The sequence below is a fragment of the Salmo salar genome, chromosome ssa25, assembly GCF_905237065.1.
Source record: "Salmo salar chromosome ssa25, Ssal_v3.1, whole genome shotgun sequence".
Lineage (NCBI taxonomy): Eukaryota > Metazoa > Chordata > Actinopteri > Salmoniformes > Salmonidae > Salmo > Salmo salar.
The window spans coordinates 6,644,141-6,663,981 of record NC_059466.1 but is presented as its reverse complement, the minus strand read 5'-3'; the positions used below and the strand labels follow the sequence as shown (position 1 = coordinate 6,663,981).

General features: G+C 44.5%; 1 protein-coding gene across 2 annotated transcripts in view; it reads right to left on the bottom strand.

Moving 5' to 3' along the window:
- The window catches only part of LOC106586064 (striated muscle preferentially expressed protein kinase), a 130,506-nt gene that overhangs the window by 68,194 nt on the left and 42,471 nt on the right, over positions 1 to 19,841 (bottom strand). The window contains exons 4-8 of one of the 2 annotated variants that reach the window (XM_014172901.2): positions 16,855 to 18,497; positions 16,555 to 16,698; positions 16,085 to 16,267; positions 7,243 to 7,409; positions 6,805 to 6,893 (exon numbers count right to left, since the gene is read on the bottom strand). In XM_014172901.2, coding sequence (XP_014028376.2) covers positions 6,805 to 6,893; positions 7,243 to 7,409; positions 16,085 to 16,267; positions 16,555 to 16,698; positions 16,855 to 18,497 — 2,226 coding nt within the window. Of the gene's footprint in view, positions 1 to 6,804; positions 6,894 to 7,242; positions 7,410 to 16,084; positions 16,268 to 16,554; positions 16,699 to 16,854; positions 18,498 to 19,841 lie in introns of those variants that run through there. The other variant, XM_014172902.2, reaches the window with a different exon arrangement.

Below are 19,841 nucleotides of genomic sequence, written 5' to 3'. Positions count from 1 at the left end.
GTGGAGGGGGTGGAGGAGATGCTGCAGGAGGAGACAGGGGACTGGAGCAGACAGGTTTAATCAGGGACACATGGAAGGTGGGGTGGATCATAAGTGAGTCTGGGAGTTTCAGGTGCACAGCAGAGGGGTTAATGACACGGTCGATTTCAAAGGGACCAATGAAGTGGGGGGAAAGTTTATTTGATGCTACCTTCAATGGCAGGTCCTTCGATGAGAGCCATACCTTTTGACCCTGGGTATAGACTGGAGCTGAGGCCCGGCGATGGTTAGCTTGGGACTGGGTCCTCAGCCCAGGCCTTCCTCCAGGTACGGTGACAACAGTGCAGATGGTCCTGTACAGAGGGAACCGCAACCTCAACCTCTTGGGCGGGGAACAAGAGGGGTTGGTAACCCAGAGCACACTCGAAGGGTGACATACCTGACGAGGCGTTGGTGAGAGTGTTGTGGGCATATTCAACCCAGGGTAGCTGAGTGCTCCAGGAGGAAGGGTTGGCAGAGGTCACGCAGCATAGGGCAGACTCCATCTCTTGGTTGGCCCGGTCGGTCTGGCCGTTGGTCTGGGGGTGATATCCAGAAGAAAGACTGACATTGATACCAAGAGCTGAACAGAAGGATCTCCATACCTGGGAGGTAAACTGGGGTCCTCTGTCTGAAATGATGTCAGTGGGGATGCCATGTAGACGAAATACATGGCATACTAACAGGTCCGCAGTCTTTCTGGAGGACGGTAGCTTGGAGAGGGGAATGAAGTGAGCCATTTTGGAAAACCTGTCAATAATGGTGAGGATGACAGAGTTACCGTTAGATGGGTGAAGGCCAGTGACGAAGTCCAGAGCTATGTGTGACCAGGGGAGACTGGGTATAGGAAGATGGTGGAGCAGACTGGAAGTGGGTTTAGTGGAGATTTTGTTCCGGGCACAAACCGTACAGGCTGAGACACACTCCCAGACATCTCTCTACATTGTGGGTCACCAAAAGCGCTGACGCAGGAAGGCAAGGGTCCGGTTCATACCAGGGTGACAGGTGAGGAAGGTAGAATGGCACCCCTGAAGAACATCAGAGCGAACACAATCTGGAACAAACAGAGCATTAGTAGGACCGTTACCAGGGTCAGCCTGGTTCTGCTGAGCCTGGAGGATATGGGACTCGATCGCCCAGGTGACGACGGCAACGATGCAGGTGGATGGCACAATGGCTTCTGGCTTGGTACCCGTGTTGTCGGTGGTGAACTGGCCAGAGAGGGCATCAGGCTTGGTATTCTTCGAACCAGGGCAATAAGTGAGTGTGAAATTTAATCGACCGAAGAACAAGGCCCACTTGGCTTGCCGGGAGGTCAGACGTTTGGCGGTCTAGACGTAGAATAGGTTTTTATAGTCAGTCCACACAATGAAGGGGGTTACAGTGCCCTTCAGTCAGTGACGCCATTCCTCCAGAGCCAGCTTAACTGCCAGGAGTTCCTGATTACCGATGTCAAAATTCCTCTCTGCAGGTGAGAGCTTACGGGAAAAGAATGCACATGGGTGGACCTTCTGATCAGAGGGGGAATGTTGAGACAGAACAGCACCTACACCGGTGTCAGTGGAGTCCACCTCCACGATGAACTGGAGTTCTGGGTCGGGCTGAGTAAGGACCGGAGCGGAGGTGAAGCGACGCTTGAGTTCCAGGAAAGCTGCCTCTGCCTCAGGAGTCCAGTGGAACGGAGGGGAGGTGAGAGTGGTGAGAGGTGCTGCTAGACGGCTGTAGCTGCGGATGAAACATCTAAAAAAGTGCAAATCCCAGGAAACGCTGTAACTGCTTCAGGTTGGAGGGCGCAGGCCACTCTGTGACTGCCATGATCTTGGCGGGGTCCATACGTAACTGTCCCTGTGCAATAATATAACACAGGAAAGACATTGTGGCAGCATGGAACTCACATTTTTCAGCTTTAACAAAAAGCTTATTCTCCAACAGCCGTTGAAGAACTTGGTGAAAGTGTTGCTGGTGAGCCTCAGGATCCTTGGAAAAATCAGGATGTAATCTAAACAGACAAAAACGAGGCGTCCAATCACATCCCTTAGCACGTCATTGACTAGGTTCTGGAAAACATCAGGGGGTGTTAGTAAGACCAAAAAGCATGACCAAATACTCAAAGTGACCCAGTGGTGTGTTGAACGCAGTCTTCCACTGGTCCCCCTCTCTTATACGGACAAGGTGGTAGGCATTCCGGAGGTCGAGTTTGGTAAACACTGTGGCACCATGGAGGGAGGCAAAAGCAGAGCTGATGAGTGGCAAGGGGTACTTCTTAACAATTATATTATTCAGTCCACAGAAGTCCATGCATGGCCTCAGTGACCCATCCTTCTTCTTCACAAAGAAAAATCCAGCACCCACCGGGGAGGAAGATGGCTTGATAAGTCCTGCAGCCAGAGAATCCTGGATGTAACTCTCCATAGCCTCTTGCTCGGGATGAGAGAGGTTAAACAACCGGCTACTGGGGAGAGGAGCCCCAGGCTGGAGGTTAATGGCGCAGTCGTACGGGCAATGAGGCGGCAGCAACAGGGCATTGTGCTTGCTGAACACAAGAGCTAGATTGTGATACTCGGGAGGAACTGATGACAGGTCCGGAGATGAAGCAGATGATTGAGACATGCAACCTTATCTACCCTCTCCCTCCGTACGCTCACAGTGACGGTTGTCGATGCGGATAGCGAGAGAGATAACTTCATCAAGTCTATCAGGCTCATCCCTGGACACCAACTCATCCTTGAGGGTCTCAGTGAGCGCGTTCCAGAATGCTCCCTAAAGGGCCTCCTCATTCCAGCCACTCTCAGAGGCGAGGGTGCAAACCTCACATGCCATCTCAGCAACACTATGGGGGCCTTGACGGAAAGACGTGTCGTTTAGCGGCATTCTTACCGCAGAGCGGGTGGTCGAAGACTTTCTTCATCTCCTCCGTGAATCTGGAGTAGGAGAAGCAGATGGGGGACTGTCTCTCCCACACCGCCGTGGCCCAGGAAAGGAAATCTTGGCCTGTTCGCTAGCATAAGAGTTGGGCTGTTGCTCAAATACTAGTGAATATTGTACTAAAAAGACTCTGCAAGCTCCGAGGTTGCCATCGTAGCGCTCGGGAGTCGGAACAAATGGCTCTCGTGGCGGAGAAGGACTTGGGACGGGTTGTGAGCTCTGGGCGAAGGTTCGACCCTGTAGGTCAGACAGGCTCCGGTGAAAACTCCTTGATGTGCTCCAGAAGGGCTTTCAGGGCTTGGTCATGTTGCTCGAGCAGGGCGCCTTGGCCAGCGAGAGTTTGGTGGAGAGTAGGAGAGTCTGCTGGGTTCTTGGCCAGATCGTACTGTTACGCGGAGTAGAACATGGGAACCCAAGAGCAGACTCAGACGAGGAAACTGGGATGAAGTAACCAAGGTATTTATTGGGACACAGGGGGAAGATGGAGTGCAGGTCAGGGGAAGCTCGGGCGTGTTGCTGGAGATCAGGTGCGGAGGGTGAGGCTGGAGCGAGAGGGTTTGAGACAGGGTAAGCAGGTCCGGGGGGGAATCCAAGGGAGTAGTAAAGTGGGAGATCCAGGACAGAGTAACAGGATGACGAGATGTGGGACAGGGACCAGAGTCAGAGCGGGCAGAACTGTAGCGGATAGGAAAACAGGCACAGCAGGGTAACAGGATCTGAATAGTAACAAAAGCTAGAAGCGTAGACTGACTGAGCAGAGATTACGATCTGGCAGTGTGGAAGTGGCAGGACTGAGTATTTGTAGAGGTCTTGATTATGGAACGGGTTGCAGCTAGTGTGGATCTGCTCTGACTCCAGCACACCTGTCTCCGCCCACACACACGCGCACACACACACACACACACACACACACGCACGCACGCACACACACACACACACACACACACAGAGAGAGAGGGAGATAGCACAGGGGGGATGTGGCGGCAGGTCAAGGAGACACTGGATGGGCATTAGAGGGGGTGGCAGGAGCAGATGTGACACAGTCCTAGCTAGGCTACTAAAATGTTGCAATCAGGCTTTGGTTTTTAAAGCTTGACAATGAATAACCAAAAAGCAAAACCTGCAACAAAACACAATGCAAAAGAGAAACATGTAGGCAACATTTGAGCAGGTCCTAGGTATGCTATTCAACTACAATATATTTTGAGTGCACCATACAGAAATGCATCTATGCAGTGCAAAAAAAATGTAAACATGTTTTAAAGTTTAAATGTTACAACAACCTATACGTTTTTGTTATTTGGAGTTATTAAATACTTTTTGATTATGGTTGCAGCATATTATGCACATCTGCAAGCATAGCAACAAAGGCTGGATAAATATTATTTCTCTCTCTTGTTTAATCGCTGTGCCCAAGAACACCAAGGTAACCTGCCTAAATTACTACCGACTCATTGCACTCACATCTGTTGTCATGAAGTGCTTTGAAAGGCTTGTCATGGCTCACAACACCATTATCCCAAAAACAACACCATTATCCCAAAAACCCTAGACCCACTCCAATTTGCATACCAACCCAACAGATCCACAGATGACGCAATCTCTATTTCACTCCACACTGCCCTTTCCCACCTGGACAAAAGCAACACCTATGTGAGAATACTATTAATTGACTACAGCGCAGCGTTCAACACCATAGTGTCCTCAAAGCTCATCATTAAGATAAGGACCCTGGGACTAAACACCTGCCTTTGCAACTGGATTCTGAAATTCCTGGCGGGCCGCCCCCAGGTGGTAAGGGTAGGTAACAACATCTGCCACGCTGATCCTCAACACAGGGGCCCCTCAGGGGTGCGTGCTCAGTCCCCTCCTGTACACCCTGTTCACCCATGACTGCATGGCCAAGCACGACTCCAACACCATCATTAAATTTGCCGACGACACAACAGTGGTAGGCCTGATCACTGACAACGATGAGACAGCCTATAGGGAGGAGGTCAGAGACCTGGCAGTGTGGTGAAAGGATAACAGCCTCTCCCTTAACGTGATCAAGAAAACGGAGAAGATCATGGACTACAGGAAAAGGAAAGCCAAGCACGCCCCCATTCTCATCGACGGGGCTGTAGCGGAGCAGGTTGAGAGCTTCAAGTTCCTTGGTGTCCACATCATCAACAAACTGTTATGGTCCAAACACAACAAGACAGTCATGAAAAAGGGCACGACAACGCCTATTCCTCCTCAGGAGACGGAAAAGATTTGGCATGGGTCCTCAGATTCATGACCCGCCAAACCGCTCTTCTTACCACCCACCTGCACCAATGTGTCAGAGGAAACTACGTTCAATTGACGACCGAAGTCAGCCTGCAGACGCATTGGCCCCCACTAGGAGTTGCTAAAACGCAATGATGAAAGTAAAGCCCCCCCGGCCAAACCCTCCCCGAACCCGAACAACGCTGGGCCAATTGTGCACCGCCCTATTGGTCTCCCGGTCACGGCCAGTTGTGACACAGCCTGGGATCGAACCCGGGTCTGTAGTGATGCCTCAACGCAGCCTCAACACAGTGCCTTAGACCGCTGCGCCACTCTGTAGGCCCAGGGCCATATTTATTCATAATTAATCAATGGCCAGTTTGGGTTGCAGTTGCATATTAAAAAACAAAACAAATAGGCTATGTCTGGACCACAAGTTTAAAAAAATGTTTTATTGAGTTTGACACCCCTGAGATAGCATATCTATGTATATAACTAGCTATTTATTTATCAAGCTAAAAAGATGCCACCTAACATTAGCTAGCTAGCTGCTGGGAGGATGTCATGTCATTGGAGGAGTGGGTGAGTGACCGACTTTTTCCCCTCATATCGTTTTTCGTTGGCTACAGCTAGAGACACTGCATGTGTGGTGTTTGGTTAGCTAGCAAGATATGACTAGCTTGCTATGCTGAACTTGAATGACTGTTATACACAGTTAGCACATCTCTTAGTTGTCAATCAAATGTATTTGGCATCGAGCAAATGGGTGGGCAGGCAGGCAAGTTCCCATTCAGTTGTCAAAACATGGGTTGGTACATGCATGCATTGGCAGGCAAGCTACAGAACAACGAGCAGGCTACTATTCCCAATTGTTTATCAGTGCAATTTTGACAGCTAACTAGCTGAAAAAGTTTGAAATGGTTTCTCTAATGTTCCCTTGTTATATTTTAGCTGATCTCGCTCTGGCTAGCATTTGTTTTTGATCTTTTTGTTAATGTGCATAGGTAACTGAAGGAGAGAGAGCATACCTTTTCATGGTTGTTTGTGAAGTTTCCAAATGTAAGAGGGCTGCAGTGGCATTAACATAAATGCAGAAATCCCTTTAGGTGCATTTTGTGGCTTTTGGCGAATGCGTTCTAATGATACTGCAACAGCGTGACTTTCCAGTCCAGTTCAAAGTGAATGATGGCAGGCCCGTGTGGCAAATGGCTTATTTGCATATAGGCGTAATGTAGCTCTGATTGGCTATGGCTATGGCACCGGTCTGCGCGGACTATAGTCCTGGACAGATGGTTTTATTCAGTTTTATTTACTGCAGCGTCTATTAATTTTGCAAACGTATGGCCTCTTTCCCACTTTATATTGCTATTGAATTTTCACAAATGCCTTAATATACGTCATTCCCAAAAATTCTATGAATTTATGAAAACGTGGCAATGACCATATCTAAGTGCTCGCTTCTCAGAAATATTTCTTTTAAAGTGTCATATTCTTCCTGGGGGTGTATATGAACAGATTTTAATAAGATTTAGTCTTGCTAAAATGCTGTCAGTTCCACATTAAACAAAGAGGAATAATGAGTTGAGGATTTGATGGAGTCAGGAAACCTACCAATAAAGCATGGGTTTGGGCTGCCCACTTATTCGGACAGACATGGTGACCTGTTGCCCTTCAATGACCGCTTGATCATTCATAGTTACCTGTTAAAAAGGATGATGAGCCATTTTGAAATTGGAGCGGAGAACACAGACTAATTTCCATGCTGTAACTTTTAAAATGTAAACTACACTATATGGAACATCCAATGCATGCTGGATGAGGTGAATCACCATACGCAGTGCCTTCAGATTTAGTTAGAAGCAATTTATATATTCAATCAATTTCCAGTGTATTGCAATACCAATTAAAAAATGTTTGAACAAAATATAGTTGCAAAATACCAAACTGATCCCTTGCCCCAAGTTTACCACATCAAGGTCCTACAGTATAATGGAAAGTCAATGAAAGCCAGGTGATATGCACCAGAGAACCAGCGTTATAGAGTCTCACCTGGAAGGCAGGAGGCTCCTTGAATCGAGTGTCAATTATCTTCCTGGGCTCTGGGCTTCCAAAGTCCATGCCTTCCTCCAGTGGGCTGAGGTACTCTTCATCAGATGTGATAGGGCTGCTGATGTCCCTAGGAACACAAATGGTCCCCTGCAGCTCCTGCATAGGCTCTGTCAAATACACATTATAATCAGATAAAGAATAGAATAGAAAATATACTTGATTTTCCATGTTGTGATCACAGTATCTGGAGAACCCACCTCTGAAGGTGAACAAGGCTTTACTTTTATTGTGTCACAGTTAAATATCATTAAGAAAAGTGGAATCCAGTCCAAAAAACAGATATAATGAAGAAATGGTGGGTCAACGATGAATAGTAAACATAGAAAGGTTTTGCTCTTTCTCAATTCAATGTGCTTTATTGGCATGGGAGACATATGTTAACATTGCCAAAGCAAGTGAAGCAGATAATATACAAAAGTGAAATAAACAATAAAAATGAACAGTAAATATTACTCTCACAGAAGTTCCAAAAGAATAAAGACATTTCAAATGTCATATTATCTATATATACAGTGTCGTAACGATGTTCAAATGGTTAAAGTACAAAAGGGAAAATAAATAAACATAAACATGGGTTGTATTAACAATGGTGTTTGTTCTTCACTGGTTGCCCTTTTCTTGTGGCAACAAATCACAAATCGTCCTGCTGTGATGACACACTGTGGTATTTCACCCATTAGATATGGGAGTTTATCAAAATGGTGTTTGTTTTCAAATTCTTTGTCGATCTGTGTAATCTGAGGGAAATATGTGTCACTAATATGGTAATATATTTTGCAGGAGGTTAAGAAGTGCAGCTCAGTTTCCACCTCATTTTGTGGGCAGTGTGCACATAGCCTGTCTTCTCTGGAGAGCCAGGTCTGCCTACTGCGGCCTTTCCCAATAGCAAGGCTATGCTCACTGAGTCTGTACATAATCAAAGCTTTCCTTAAGTTTGGGCCAGTCACAGTAGTCAGGTATTCTGCCACTGTGTACTCTCTGTTTAGGGCCAAACAGCATTCTAGTTTGCTCAGTTTTTTTGTTAATTCTTTCCAATGTGTCAAGTTATTATCTTCTGTTTTCTCATGATTTGTTTGGGTCTAATTGTGTTGCTGTCCTGGGGCTCTGTGGGGTCTGTTTGTGAACAGAGCGCCAGGACCAGCTTGCTTAGGGGACTCTTCTCCAGGTTCATCTCTCTGTAGGTGATGGCTTTATTATGGAAGGTTTGGGAATCCTTTTAGGTGGCTGTAGAATTTAGCGTATCTTTTCTGGATTTTGATAATTAGCGGTTATCGGCCTGATTCTGCTCTGCATGCATTATTTGGTGTTTTAAATTGTACACAGAGGATATTTTTGCAGAATTCTGCATGCAAAGTCTCAATTTGGTGTTTGTCCCATTTTGTGAATTCTTGGTTGGTGAGCGGACCCCAGACCTCACAACCATAAAGGGCAATGGGTTCTATAACTGATTCAGGTATTTTTAACCAGATCCTAATTGGTATGTCGAAATTTATGTTAATTTTGATGGCATAGAAGGCCCTTCTTGCCTTGTCTCTCAGATCGTTCACAGCTTTGTGGAAGTTACATGTGGTGCTGATGTTTAAGTCAAGGTATGTATAGTTTTTTGTGTGCTCTAGGGCAACGGTGTCGAGATGGAATTTGTATTTGTGGTCCTGGCGACTGGATCTTTTTTGGAACACCATTATTTTAGTCTTACTGAGATTTACTGTCAGGGCCCAGGTCTGGCAGAACCTGTGCAGAAAATCTAGGTGCTGCTGTAGGCCTTCCTTGGTTGGTGACAGAAGCACCAGATCATTAGCAAACAGCAGACATTTGACTTCAGATTCTAATAGGGTGAGGCCGGGTTTGCAGACTGTTCTAGTGCCCTCACCAATTAGTGGATATGTTGAAGAGGGTGGGGCTTAAGCTGCATCCCTGTCTCACCCCACGGCCCTGTGGGAAGAAATGTGTGTTTTTTATGCCAATTTTAACCGCACACGTGTTGTTTGAGTAAATGGATTTTCCCCCAACACCACTTTCCATCAATTTGTATAGCAGACCCTCAAGCCAAATTGAGTCAAAGGCTTTTTTGAAATCAACAAAGCATTAGAAAACTTTGCCTTTGTTTTGGTTTGTTTGTTTGTCAATTAGGGTGTGCAGGGGGAATACGTGGTCTGTCCTACGATAATTTTGTAAAAAGCAAATTTGACATTTACTCAGTACATTGTTTTCACTGAGAAAATGTATGAGTCTGCTGTTAATGATAATGCAGAGGATTTTCCCAAGGTTGCTGTTGACGCATATCCCACAATAGTTATTGGGGTCAAATTTGTCCCCACTTTTGTGGATTGGGGTGATCAGTCCTTGGTTCCAAATATTGGGGAGATGTCAGAGCTAAGGATGATGTTAAAGAGTTTAAGTATGGCCAACTGGAATTTGTTGTCTGTGTATTTTATCATTTCATTGAGGATACCAATAACACCACAGGCCTTTTTGGGTTGGAGGGTTTTTATTTTGTCCTGTAGTTCATTCAAGGTAATTGGATAACCCAGTGGGTTCTGGTAGACTTTAATAGTTGATTCTAAGATTTGTATTTGATCATGTAGAGTTGAAGTCAGAAGTTTACATACACTTAGGTTGGAGTCATTAAAACTTGTTTTCAACCACTCCACAAATTTCTTGTTAAAAAACTATAGTTTTGTCAAGTCGGTTAGGACATCTACTTTGTGCATGACACAAGTCATTTTTCCAACAATTGCTTACAGACAGATTATTTCACTTATAATTCACTGTATCACAATTCCAGTGGGTCAGAAGTTTACAAACACCAAGTTGACTGTGCCTTTAAACAGCTTGGAATATTCCATAAAATGATGTCATGGCTTTAGAAGCTTCAGATAGGCTAATTGACATCATTTGAGTCAATTGGAGGTGTACCTGTGAATGTATTTCAAGGCCTACCTTCAAACTCAGTGCCTCTTTGCTTGACATCACGGGAAAATCAAATGAAATCAACAAAGACCTCAGAAAAAAATGGTAGACCTCCACAAGTCTGGTTCATCCTTGGGAGCAATTCCCAAATGCGTGAAGGTACTGCGTTCATCTGTACAAATAATAGTACGCAAGTATAAACACTATGGGACTGCTCAGCTGTCATACCACTCAGGAAGGAGATGCGTTCTGTCTCCTAGAGATGAACGTACTTTGGTGCGAAAAGTGCAAATAAATCCCAGAACAGCAGCAAAGCACCTTGTGAAGATGCTGGAGGAAACGGGTATATAAGTATCTATATCCACAGTAAAACGAGTCCTTTATACATAACCTGAAAGGCCGCTCAGCAAGGAAGAAGCCACTGCTCCAAAACCACCATAAAAATCCAGACTACGGTTTGCAACTGCACATGGGGACAAAGATCGTACTATTCGGAGAAATGTCCTCTGGTCTGATGAAACAAAAATAGAACTGTTTGGCCATAATGACCATCGTTATGTTTGGAGGAAAAAGAGGGAGGCTTGCAAGCCAAAGAACACCATCCCAACCGTGAAGCACAGGGGTGGCAGCATCATGTTGTGGGGGTGCTTTGCTGCAGGAGGGACTGGTGCACTTCACAAAATAGATGGCATCATGAGGTAGGAAAATTATGTGGATATATTGAAGCAACATCTCAAGACATCAATCAGGAAGTTAAAGCTTTTTCACAAATGGGTCTTCCAAAGTTGTGGAAAAATGGCTTAAGGACAACAAAGTTGAGGTATTGGAGTGGCCATCACAAAGCCCTGACCTCAATCCCATATAAAATGTGTGGGCAGAACTGAAAAAGCATGTGTGCGAGAAAGGAGGCCTACAAACCTGACTCAGTTACACCAGCTCTGTCAGGAGGAATGGGCCAAAATTCACCCAACTTAGTGTGGGAAGTTTGTGGGGGGCTACCTGAAATGTTTGACCCAAGTTAAACAATTTAAAGGTAATGCTACCAAATACTAATTGAATGTATGCAAACGTCTGACCCACTGGGAATGTGATGAAAGAAGTAAAAGCTGAAATAAATCCTTCTCTCTACTATTATTCTGACATTTCACATTCTTAAAATAAAGTGGTGATCCTAACTGTCCTAAGACGGGGAATTTTTACTCGGATTTAATGTCAGGAATTGTGAAAAACTGAGTTTAAATGTATTTGGCTAAGGTGTATGTAAACTTCCGACATCAGCTGTATATCTTTTTGCTGTTTGTCCTTTGTTATAGAGCCAAATAGTTTGGATAAGTGGTTTACCCATACATCTTCATTTTGGATAGATAATTCTTTGTGTTGTTGTTGTTTGTTTAGTGTTTTCACATTTTCCCAGAAGTGGTTAGAGTCTGTGGATTCCTCATGGCATTGAGCTGATTTCTGATGTGCTGTTCCTTCTTTTTCCGTAGTGTATTTTTGTATTGTTTAAGTGATTCACCATAGTGAAGGCGTAGGCTCAGGTTTTCTGGGTCTCTATGTTTTTGGATGGACAGGTTTCTCAATTTCTTTCTTTGGTTTTTGTATTCTTCATCAAACCATTTGTCATTGTTGTTCATTTTCTTCGGTTTTCTGTTTGAAATTCTTAGATTTGACAGGGAAGCTGACACATCAAATATACTGTTGAGATGTTCTACTGACAAGTTTACACCTTCACTATTACAGTGGAACGTTTTGTCCAGGAAGTTGTCTAAAAGGGAGTGAATTCGTTGTTGCCTAATAGTTTTTTTTGGTAGGGAATGCTGTCACCTTCAGGCAGGTGTTTTTCCTCCTGTGTGCTGAGTGTGTCAGGTTCTTGTCCGGTTCTGGCATTTAGGTCGCCACAGACTAGTACATGTCCCTGGGCCTGGAAATTACTGATTTCCCCCTCCAGGATGGAGAAGCTGTCTTCATTAAAGTATGGGGATTCTAATGAGGGGGGGGGGGATATAGTTAGCACAGGAGGACATTTTTCTCTGTTAAGATAATTTCCTTTTGAATATCTAGCCAATTGTAAAATGTTCCTCTTTTGATTAATTTAATAGAGTGAGTTTGGTCTGCTGTATACCAAATTAGCATACCCCCTGAGTCCCTTCCCTGTTTCACACCTGGTAGTTTGGTGGATGGGACTACCAGCTCTCTGTAACCTAGTGGGCAACCAGTGGGTCCTTCTCCTCTATACCATGTTTCTTGTAGGATGATAATGTTTATATTTCAGATTTATTTGATGAAGTCCAGGTTCTTGCTCTTTAGGCCAAAGGCAGAGGACCTCAAGCGTGTCCAGTGTTTTTGGTTGTGTGGTTTGGCCTCAGGCCAGTAAATGTGAGCAGAGCCTGCTGAGCATCTGGTACATTCCATTGGCTTGGGCTAGTGTAAGAGTGGGGGTTGGGCCTTCTTGCCCGCTCACAGCCTGGGTGTATGTGTGACTTCCATGTTCAGGCCCTCTTTGCGGGAGTGGGGGGCATGGGGAGGGGCATAGGTCTGATCTGAGGGGGCCTAAATTGGGTGTGGGGATGGTTGACTTGGGGGTGGTGTTGATTGGTTGGGGTGGGGGTGTGGATGTGGCTGCTGGTGTTGTGGTCTGGATGTAGGCCCTCTCGGCGTGGGTCCTTTATGTGTAGGTCCGGGGGGGGGGTTAACAGGTCTGGGAGAGTGTCTTGCTGTTCTGGGCAGAGTGTCTATTGATCTGGTGCTCCTGTGTGAAGTGTTTGAGAGCAATATCCTTTGGGGTCCTGGCGAAGGTGGGCCTGGTTGTAAAGGTGGACCTTGTATAGGTGGAACTGGTTGTAAAGGCTGTTCAAGTCCAGGGTGAAGTGGTGGGCCAGGAAAACATTTGGTTGAGGTACAGTCACGGGTGGAGATAACCACTTGTGCGTTGGGGAAAGTAGAAGAAGCTTTTTCAATCACTCCCTTGTGTGCTGTGGCCACCCTTTCCTGCTGTGTTCTCAGGTCGTCTGTGCCTCTGTGTATTATGTGGCTGGCTGACCCTAGTTTGTCCTCAGACAAAAGGTCTAGGACGCACTTTGTGTTTGGACACCAGAGTTTAGTTTTTTTCCCTTGTTTATATTTCCCGTTTGAGTCCATAAGGAGCACAATCTGTGTGTATGTCCTCAGTGTGTGTGTGTGTGTGTGTGTGTGTTGGGGGGGGGGGTGTCAGGAGGGCTATCAGGGTGGCTGAAAGGTGGGTGCTCAGAAGGGGTGGGATCCCTTGGGCTTGGGGTTCTTTGTCTGTCCCGCTGTGTTGTCGACGCTATGGTCAGGGTCTGGGTGGACTGTTCTGCTGTGGTGTTGAGACTTTTGTCGGGAGCTGAGGGGAGCCTTTCTGCTGGCTTCTCTGCGGGGGTGGCTACCTCTCTAATGGGTTGTTCTCTGTCACACACCATCCCCCTCAGCCTCTCCTCCAGCAGTCTGATCCTCTCCTCTAGTGCTCTGTTCTTCTCCTGCTCTTTCTCTTGTAGATGTTGTCTCACTACAGTCCAGAGTGCAGATATGTCTCTCTCCACCTCCTGCTCTCCAGGTCTAGTTAAGGGGGTGTTGTTGTGCTGGACTGTTGTCTGAGTCTGACCTGACTGGAGTGTAGTCACGTGCTGTTCCAACTCCACCTGCCTTACCTCCAGCTGGGTGAATTTATTCCTAATTTCAATGAGAGAGTAGTACTCTGTGTTGGAAGGTTAACTTTCCGCTTGGGGTTGCTCGTCTGTGGGTTTATGTAATGAAGAGGTCTGGTCTGATCCGCTCGGGGTATCTTTCTCAAGGGAGAGCTTCTCCTGCTGAGCTATTTCTTTGATTAGGTGAAAGTCCAGCTGAAACTGTTTGCGGTTGCCTTGTACCAATACTGTTCCAAACTTATAGAGATTTATATTAGCTGACTCAGAGTCCTCGTTGCCTAGTATCCTGAGTTTCTCTCTCTCTCTCTGATATTAAATATTGGTAACTGTAAATATGAAAATATTTCAAGAGTGCATGTGAATTAGTGTCAATGTAAATATGGTAAAAAGTAAATGCTGTGAAAAGGTCTCCTCTTACAACAACAGTATGCCAACACACTAAATGTGACTTGAATGCCCATGATCTGACATCTAAAAAAGAGTAGCGTTGCATATAGGAAGAAATAGCAAACAAAACCATGGCTGACATAAATGCTTAAGGATGAGTAATTCATTTGTACCCAAAACATTTTTTGAATATTGTGTAACACTTTATAATTGATTTTTATTTTACCTTTATTTAACTAGGCAAGTCAGTTAAGAACAGATTCTTATTTTCAATGACGGCCTAGGAACAGTGGGTTAACTACCTTGTTCAGTGACAGAACGACAGATTTTTACCTTGTCAGCTCGGGGATTCAATCTTGCAACCTTTCGGTTAAAAATCCAACACTCTAACCACTAGGCTACCTGCCGCCCAATAATAACTTGTATGTATTAGCACTAATAAACTATGAATAAATAGGTATTTCATAATTACATGTAAAAAAAAAATCAATACTTATAGGCTTATAAGCATTTCAATTCATAAATATGACATGGCTTAAAGAATATCTTTCATCAGTTTTATAATAACTTTCATGAATAAGCAATAATAAACTATATATGAACTATTCATGAATATGTATTTCATTACTTGTAAACATAATCATGTATAAGCATGATAACCATTTAAATTCTTAAGTAATAATGTCTAATTTATTATACTGAATATTACATTTTCCCACCTTGGAAGTTAATAAAAATCTATCAAATTTTTTATTCAGCAGGAATTCTCTTATTGGGTCTTTTATGAGACCATAGGGGACTTACACAGTCCTATATGTCTGAATGGGGACCATGTACAAAAGAGCTTTTAAAGTACACATGACAAATGACGATTATCATGAGTGTTTTATTGTTAATCTCAGGTGTTAAGGGTACTCCCTTATCCTCCCTCTCTCTCTCTTTCGCTCTCAAATACAAGCATTAATATTCTCATTCATTCTGTAAAAAATATGACCATCTTGATGGCTCTGGGAGCAAAAGGGTCTAAGTTTCTCATTTGAGTAAGATAAGTTCTAGATGCAATAATGAACTGAAAGTGTTTGATGGTTGAATTTATACTTTAACTAGCCTATGCTTAATAAACAAGTTCATGATGTAATTTACCCTAGACAAGAGGTTACTTGCGTCATATCTTAACAACAGTGGATTCATATTGCAATGAAACCAGTGTGTCTTAACAATTTATTGGTTCAATTTAGCCTCCTAGTTGCTATGGTAACTACTCAACTAAGTGAGTTGGCTCAACTGGAATATATTGCTTGAACACATTTTGGAGAGAGGGCGGAAGAAAGAGAGAGAGAGAGAAATTATGAGTAGGTGAGGAGAAATTAGGAAATAGCTTTATGAAGAAGGAAATAATGACACTTTCTCCGGCAGGGCAAATAACAATGACACACGGGTCAGTGGAGTGACAAAAGTGTCCACATCATCCTTTAATTCACTTTTCTGAAATAACCAAAGGAATTACACCCATCTAAAAAAAGGTTCCAGAGGGGTTCCTATAGCCAAAGAAGCAGTTTAGGTTCTAGACAGCACTTTTTTTCTAAGAGTGTAGGATGCAAAGGTTAGCAAAAGTCAGGTGCAATTCCCAAAGGCTAAAGCTTAGGTTACAATCTCCAGTACAAGGACATCAAGCAGACATAAGGTTCAAGGTAAGGGCTGGTAAATCAGAAGGTCTTTAACCTTCAGTACCACTTCTTGTTTAGTAATAACAACAAGGTATTATTAAATCAACTTTAAGTAAAGGGTGACCCAACCAATGCAATGTTGCAACTCATGCTTACCTGGTTTGATCGAAAGTGTGGCACTGCTAGATGTTTTCCCAGCCTCATTGGCAGCTGTCACACAGTACGTTCCAGCATCACTTGGTTTTGCACATTTGATGAGAAGTGAATAACGCTCTCCCTCCGCTTTGATCCCATAGTTTGAGCTGTTTTGGATTTTGATATTGTCTCTCGTCCAGGTAACTAGATATGGACACAGACAAATAAGAGTTGAGGCGATATAAAAATTTAATTTGTGCTCAACAAACCAGAGTGAAGCTGGTGACTACATTCTTAGTTCCAAAATGGTTCTTCGGCAGTCCCCATTGGAGAACCCTTTCAACGAGAAATCCTTTTGGGTTGGAAATTGTTTAACCTCGATCCCAAAAGGGTTCATCAAAGGTTCTGCCATGGGGGCAGCCGATGACTCCTTTTAGATTCTGGATATAGACTTTGTTATAAAGTGATACATAGAGATAGAGATAGCTTGCCTTCTGGGGGAGGCATGCCAGCAATGATGACTATCAGCAGGACCTCAGTACCAGCAGTTACCACAGTGTCCTTAAGAGGAAACTCAAACATAGGGGCCTCCAAGGGGTCCTCTTCAGCAGACACGTAAGAGTCGTCTGAAGAATCTGCACAAGTTACAAAACGTAATTACAAAGACATTCATGGCTGTGTTCAGAACTAAGGAATACCGATGAGAATTGAACTTTGCAAAGACAAGAGAGATAAGATACAACATACATTTTCATTTTAATAAATAAAGACAGATTGAAAATAATTCCCACCTAACTCTGGAGACATGGGACTACTGCGGCGACCCTTCCCCCTGGTCTTCTGTGTTTGGCTTTCTTTCACATTGGTTGCCTTCTTAGACTTGTCAGTCTCTGGAGGAACTTCATCTTCCAAGGGTTCTTCCTCAACAATGATGGTAGGTATGATTAGCTTGGGGGCTGGCTTGATCAACTCCACTTCCATTTTCTCCTCAGATGGGGAAACTGGAACATTTGTAGAAGAGGTAGCCTGCCGTGGAGGTTTTTGCGGATGATGGATTGTACGTTCTTGTACAACGGTTGGCGTTCTCTGTACCAATGGACTTTCTGGTCTATCCTCTACTTTTCTTAATGCTACATCTACAGGTATTTTTGTTCCTGGCGATTCTTCCTTTGGGGACTTTTGCACAGGAGATTCTTGGATGTCCTTTGATTCTTGCATACAATATATCCTCTGAACAAGAGGGCTTTCTGGCCTGCGTTCAACTTTGTGTAGCGTCATCTCGACAACATTTCTGCTTGGTGACTCTGCCCGCTGTTGGTAATTTGCCGATGTATTGTAAGCCCTCTGCATCTGCATCTTTGCTGGTGATGGAGACCTCTGAAGGATCTCCCTGACTAGACTGGCTTGATTTACCTGTCTTGTTGGCCTCTGTCCCGGTAAGTCAGCCAGTTGCATAGATTCTGGAGTGGCAGCTACTTCTCCCAATCTACTGAATGTTATGCTACTCATGGACTGTTGCTCAATCTCTTGGGTTTGGGGCGAAGGCAGCCCCTGCCGTGCTTGTTCTTGTAGCTGTAGTCGTGGTGATTTTGGTGGCACTACTTCTTTGGGCTGTTCCATCTCTTTCTGCTGCTTCTCGTGCTGGGCACGTTCCCGTTCCTGGAGCTTCTGGAGAATTTGAGGTGGGAGGGGCTCAATCTTCCTCAAAGGCTGCCTGCCACTTGCCCTGAGCGAGAGCTGCTCGGTGGAGAAGGACTTCCTCATGTGAGGTTTACCCACAAGCTTCTTGATTCGTTGAAGCTCTTCAGTGAACTTGTTCTCGATTTCCTGGACCTTCTGGGTGGTACGGGGCCTGCAGTCCTCCAAGGACGCAGCCTTCTGTCTGAACATAGACCTCCGTTCGGCAGCATCCTCCTTCAGAGCCTCTCGTAGGTCTTCCCTCGAACTCTCTCTGGAGATGCCCAACCGGCTCCCTCCATCGTCCGAGTCGACGGACCCGGCGCGATTGAACCCGGCCCAGGACCGTCCCGAGATGGAGCCTTCATGATCATAACTTCGCCTTCGCTCTTCGAAACCGCGCACCTTCTCAAAGATCTTGGAGCTTGCTCTGGTCAGTTTGGGGGATGGCCTAGTTTGGTATTCCTTGCGAGAGTACTCACTGACACCGACTGGCGTCTGAGGACGGGAGTCCTGAGTACTGCTTAGAGACATGGCTGATGATTTTGGATGTTTCACCTTCTCCTCAAATTCACCAGGGACAGTGTCTTGGTAGTCTGTTGGCACAACAACTTTCTTTCGGGGGGTGAGGGGTGTGTTTGGTGCTGAACCTGAGCGGCTTGGCATTGGAGAAGTGGAGGGGCGTTTGATCGTTTTTGGGGAGGCCGGTGGGAGGACTTGTTGGGGAGATTCCCTGAAAAACTCTTCTGATTGGCTCCTGAAAATGTGGTTATGGGAAAATATATGTTAAAGAGTTCTAAATGATACATGAGCCAGTGTGAGTAATGCTAGACTATCATATATAATTATATAATATAATTATTTCAATGTAATTACACTGTTTATGAAACAAAAGACGTCAAACACATCATTCTGTTCGTTCATTCAGAAGATTGCAAACAGCATGCATGGCATTCAGAAAATGATCTATTTAACAATGGCATGCATAACAACCAGAGAAGAACCAAAGGGGTCAGTGATACCTCACACATACAATGAATTGCAAACAGTGCTCTGGATGGCAGTTTGTATCAGGGTTGAATGGCGGGGACCCAGTTTACCACCCAAAACCACTCCCTTTTCACAGGAAAAATAACTGCAAGAAACCGGTAAATTATAATAAATTATTTATATGAAGAGCATGGCATGAAATGGAACTGTTAAATTACAGTATATGCAATGTCTAAATCTGTCTTCTCTACAGCCTCTGCATGATGAATCATCAATGCTCAGGGTGGGGACAGACAGCCCATCTCAGTATAGAGCACATTTCACAATGCATGTAGACCTATCATCTCATCATGGTAACTTTTTTTCTCGTGACAGGTAGTACTACATTTTCTACAGCATAGTCCGCGGCAGTAATATAACCTCCCTGGGCTAGGCGGGACGAATTCGTCCCACCTACGCAACAGCCAGTTGAATCCCGTGGCGCGATTTTCAAATACCTTAGAAATGCTATTACTTCAATTTCTCAAACATATGACTATTTTACAGCATTTTAACCTCTCTGGGCTAGGCGGGACGAATTCGTCCCACCTACGTAACAGCCACTTGCAGCCTGTGGCGCGATTTTCAAAACCTTAAAAATCCTATTACTTCAATTTCTCAAACATATGACTATTTTACAGCTATTTAAAGACAAGACTCTCGTTAATCTAACCACACTGTCCGATTTCAAAAAGGCTTTACAACGAAAGCAAAACATTAGATTATGTCAGCAGAGTACCAAGCCAGAAATAATCAGACACCCATTTTTCAAGCCAGCATATAATGTCACCAAAACCCAGAAGACAGCTAAATGCAGCACTCACCTTTGATGATCTTCATCAGATGACAACCCTAGGACATTATGTTATACAATACATGCATGTTTTGTTCAATCAAGTTCATATTTATATCAAAAACCAGCTTTTTATATTAGCATGTGACGTTCAGAACTAGCATACCCCCCGCAAACTTCCGGGGAATTTACTAACAATTTACTAAATTACTCACGATAAACGTTAACAAAAAACATAACAATTATTTTAAGAATTATAGATACAGAACTCCTTTGTGC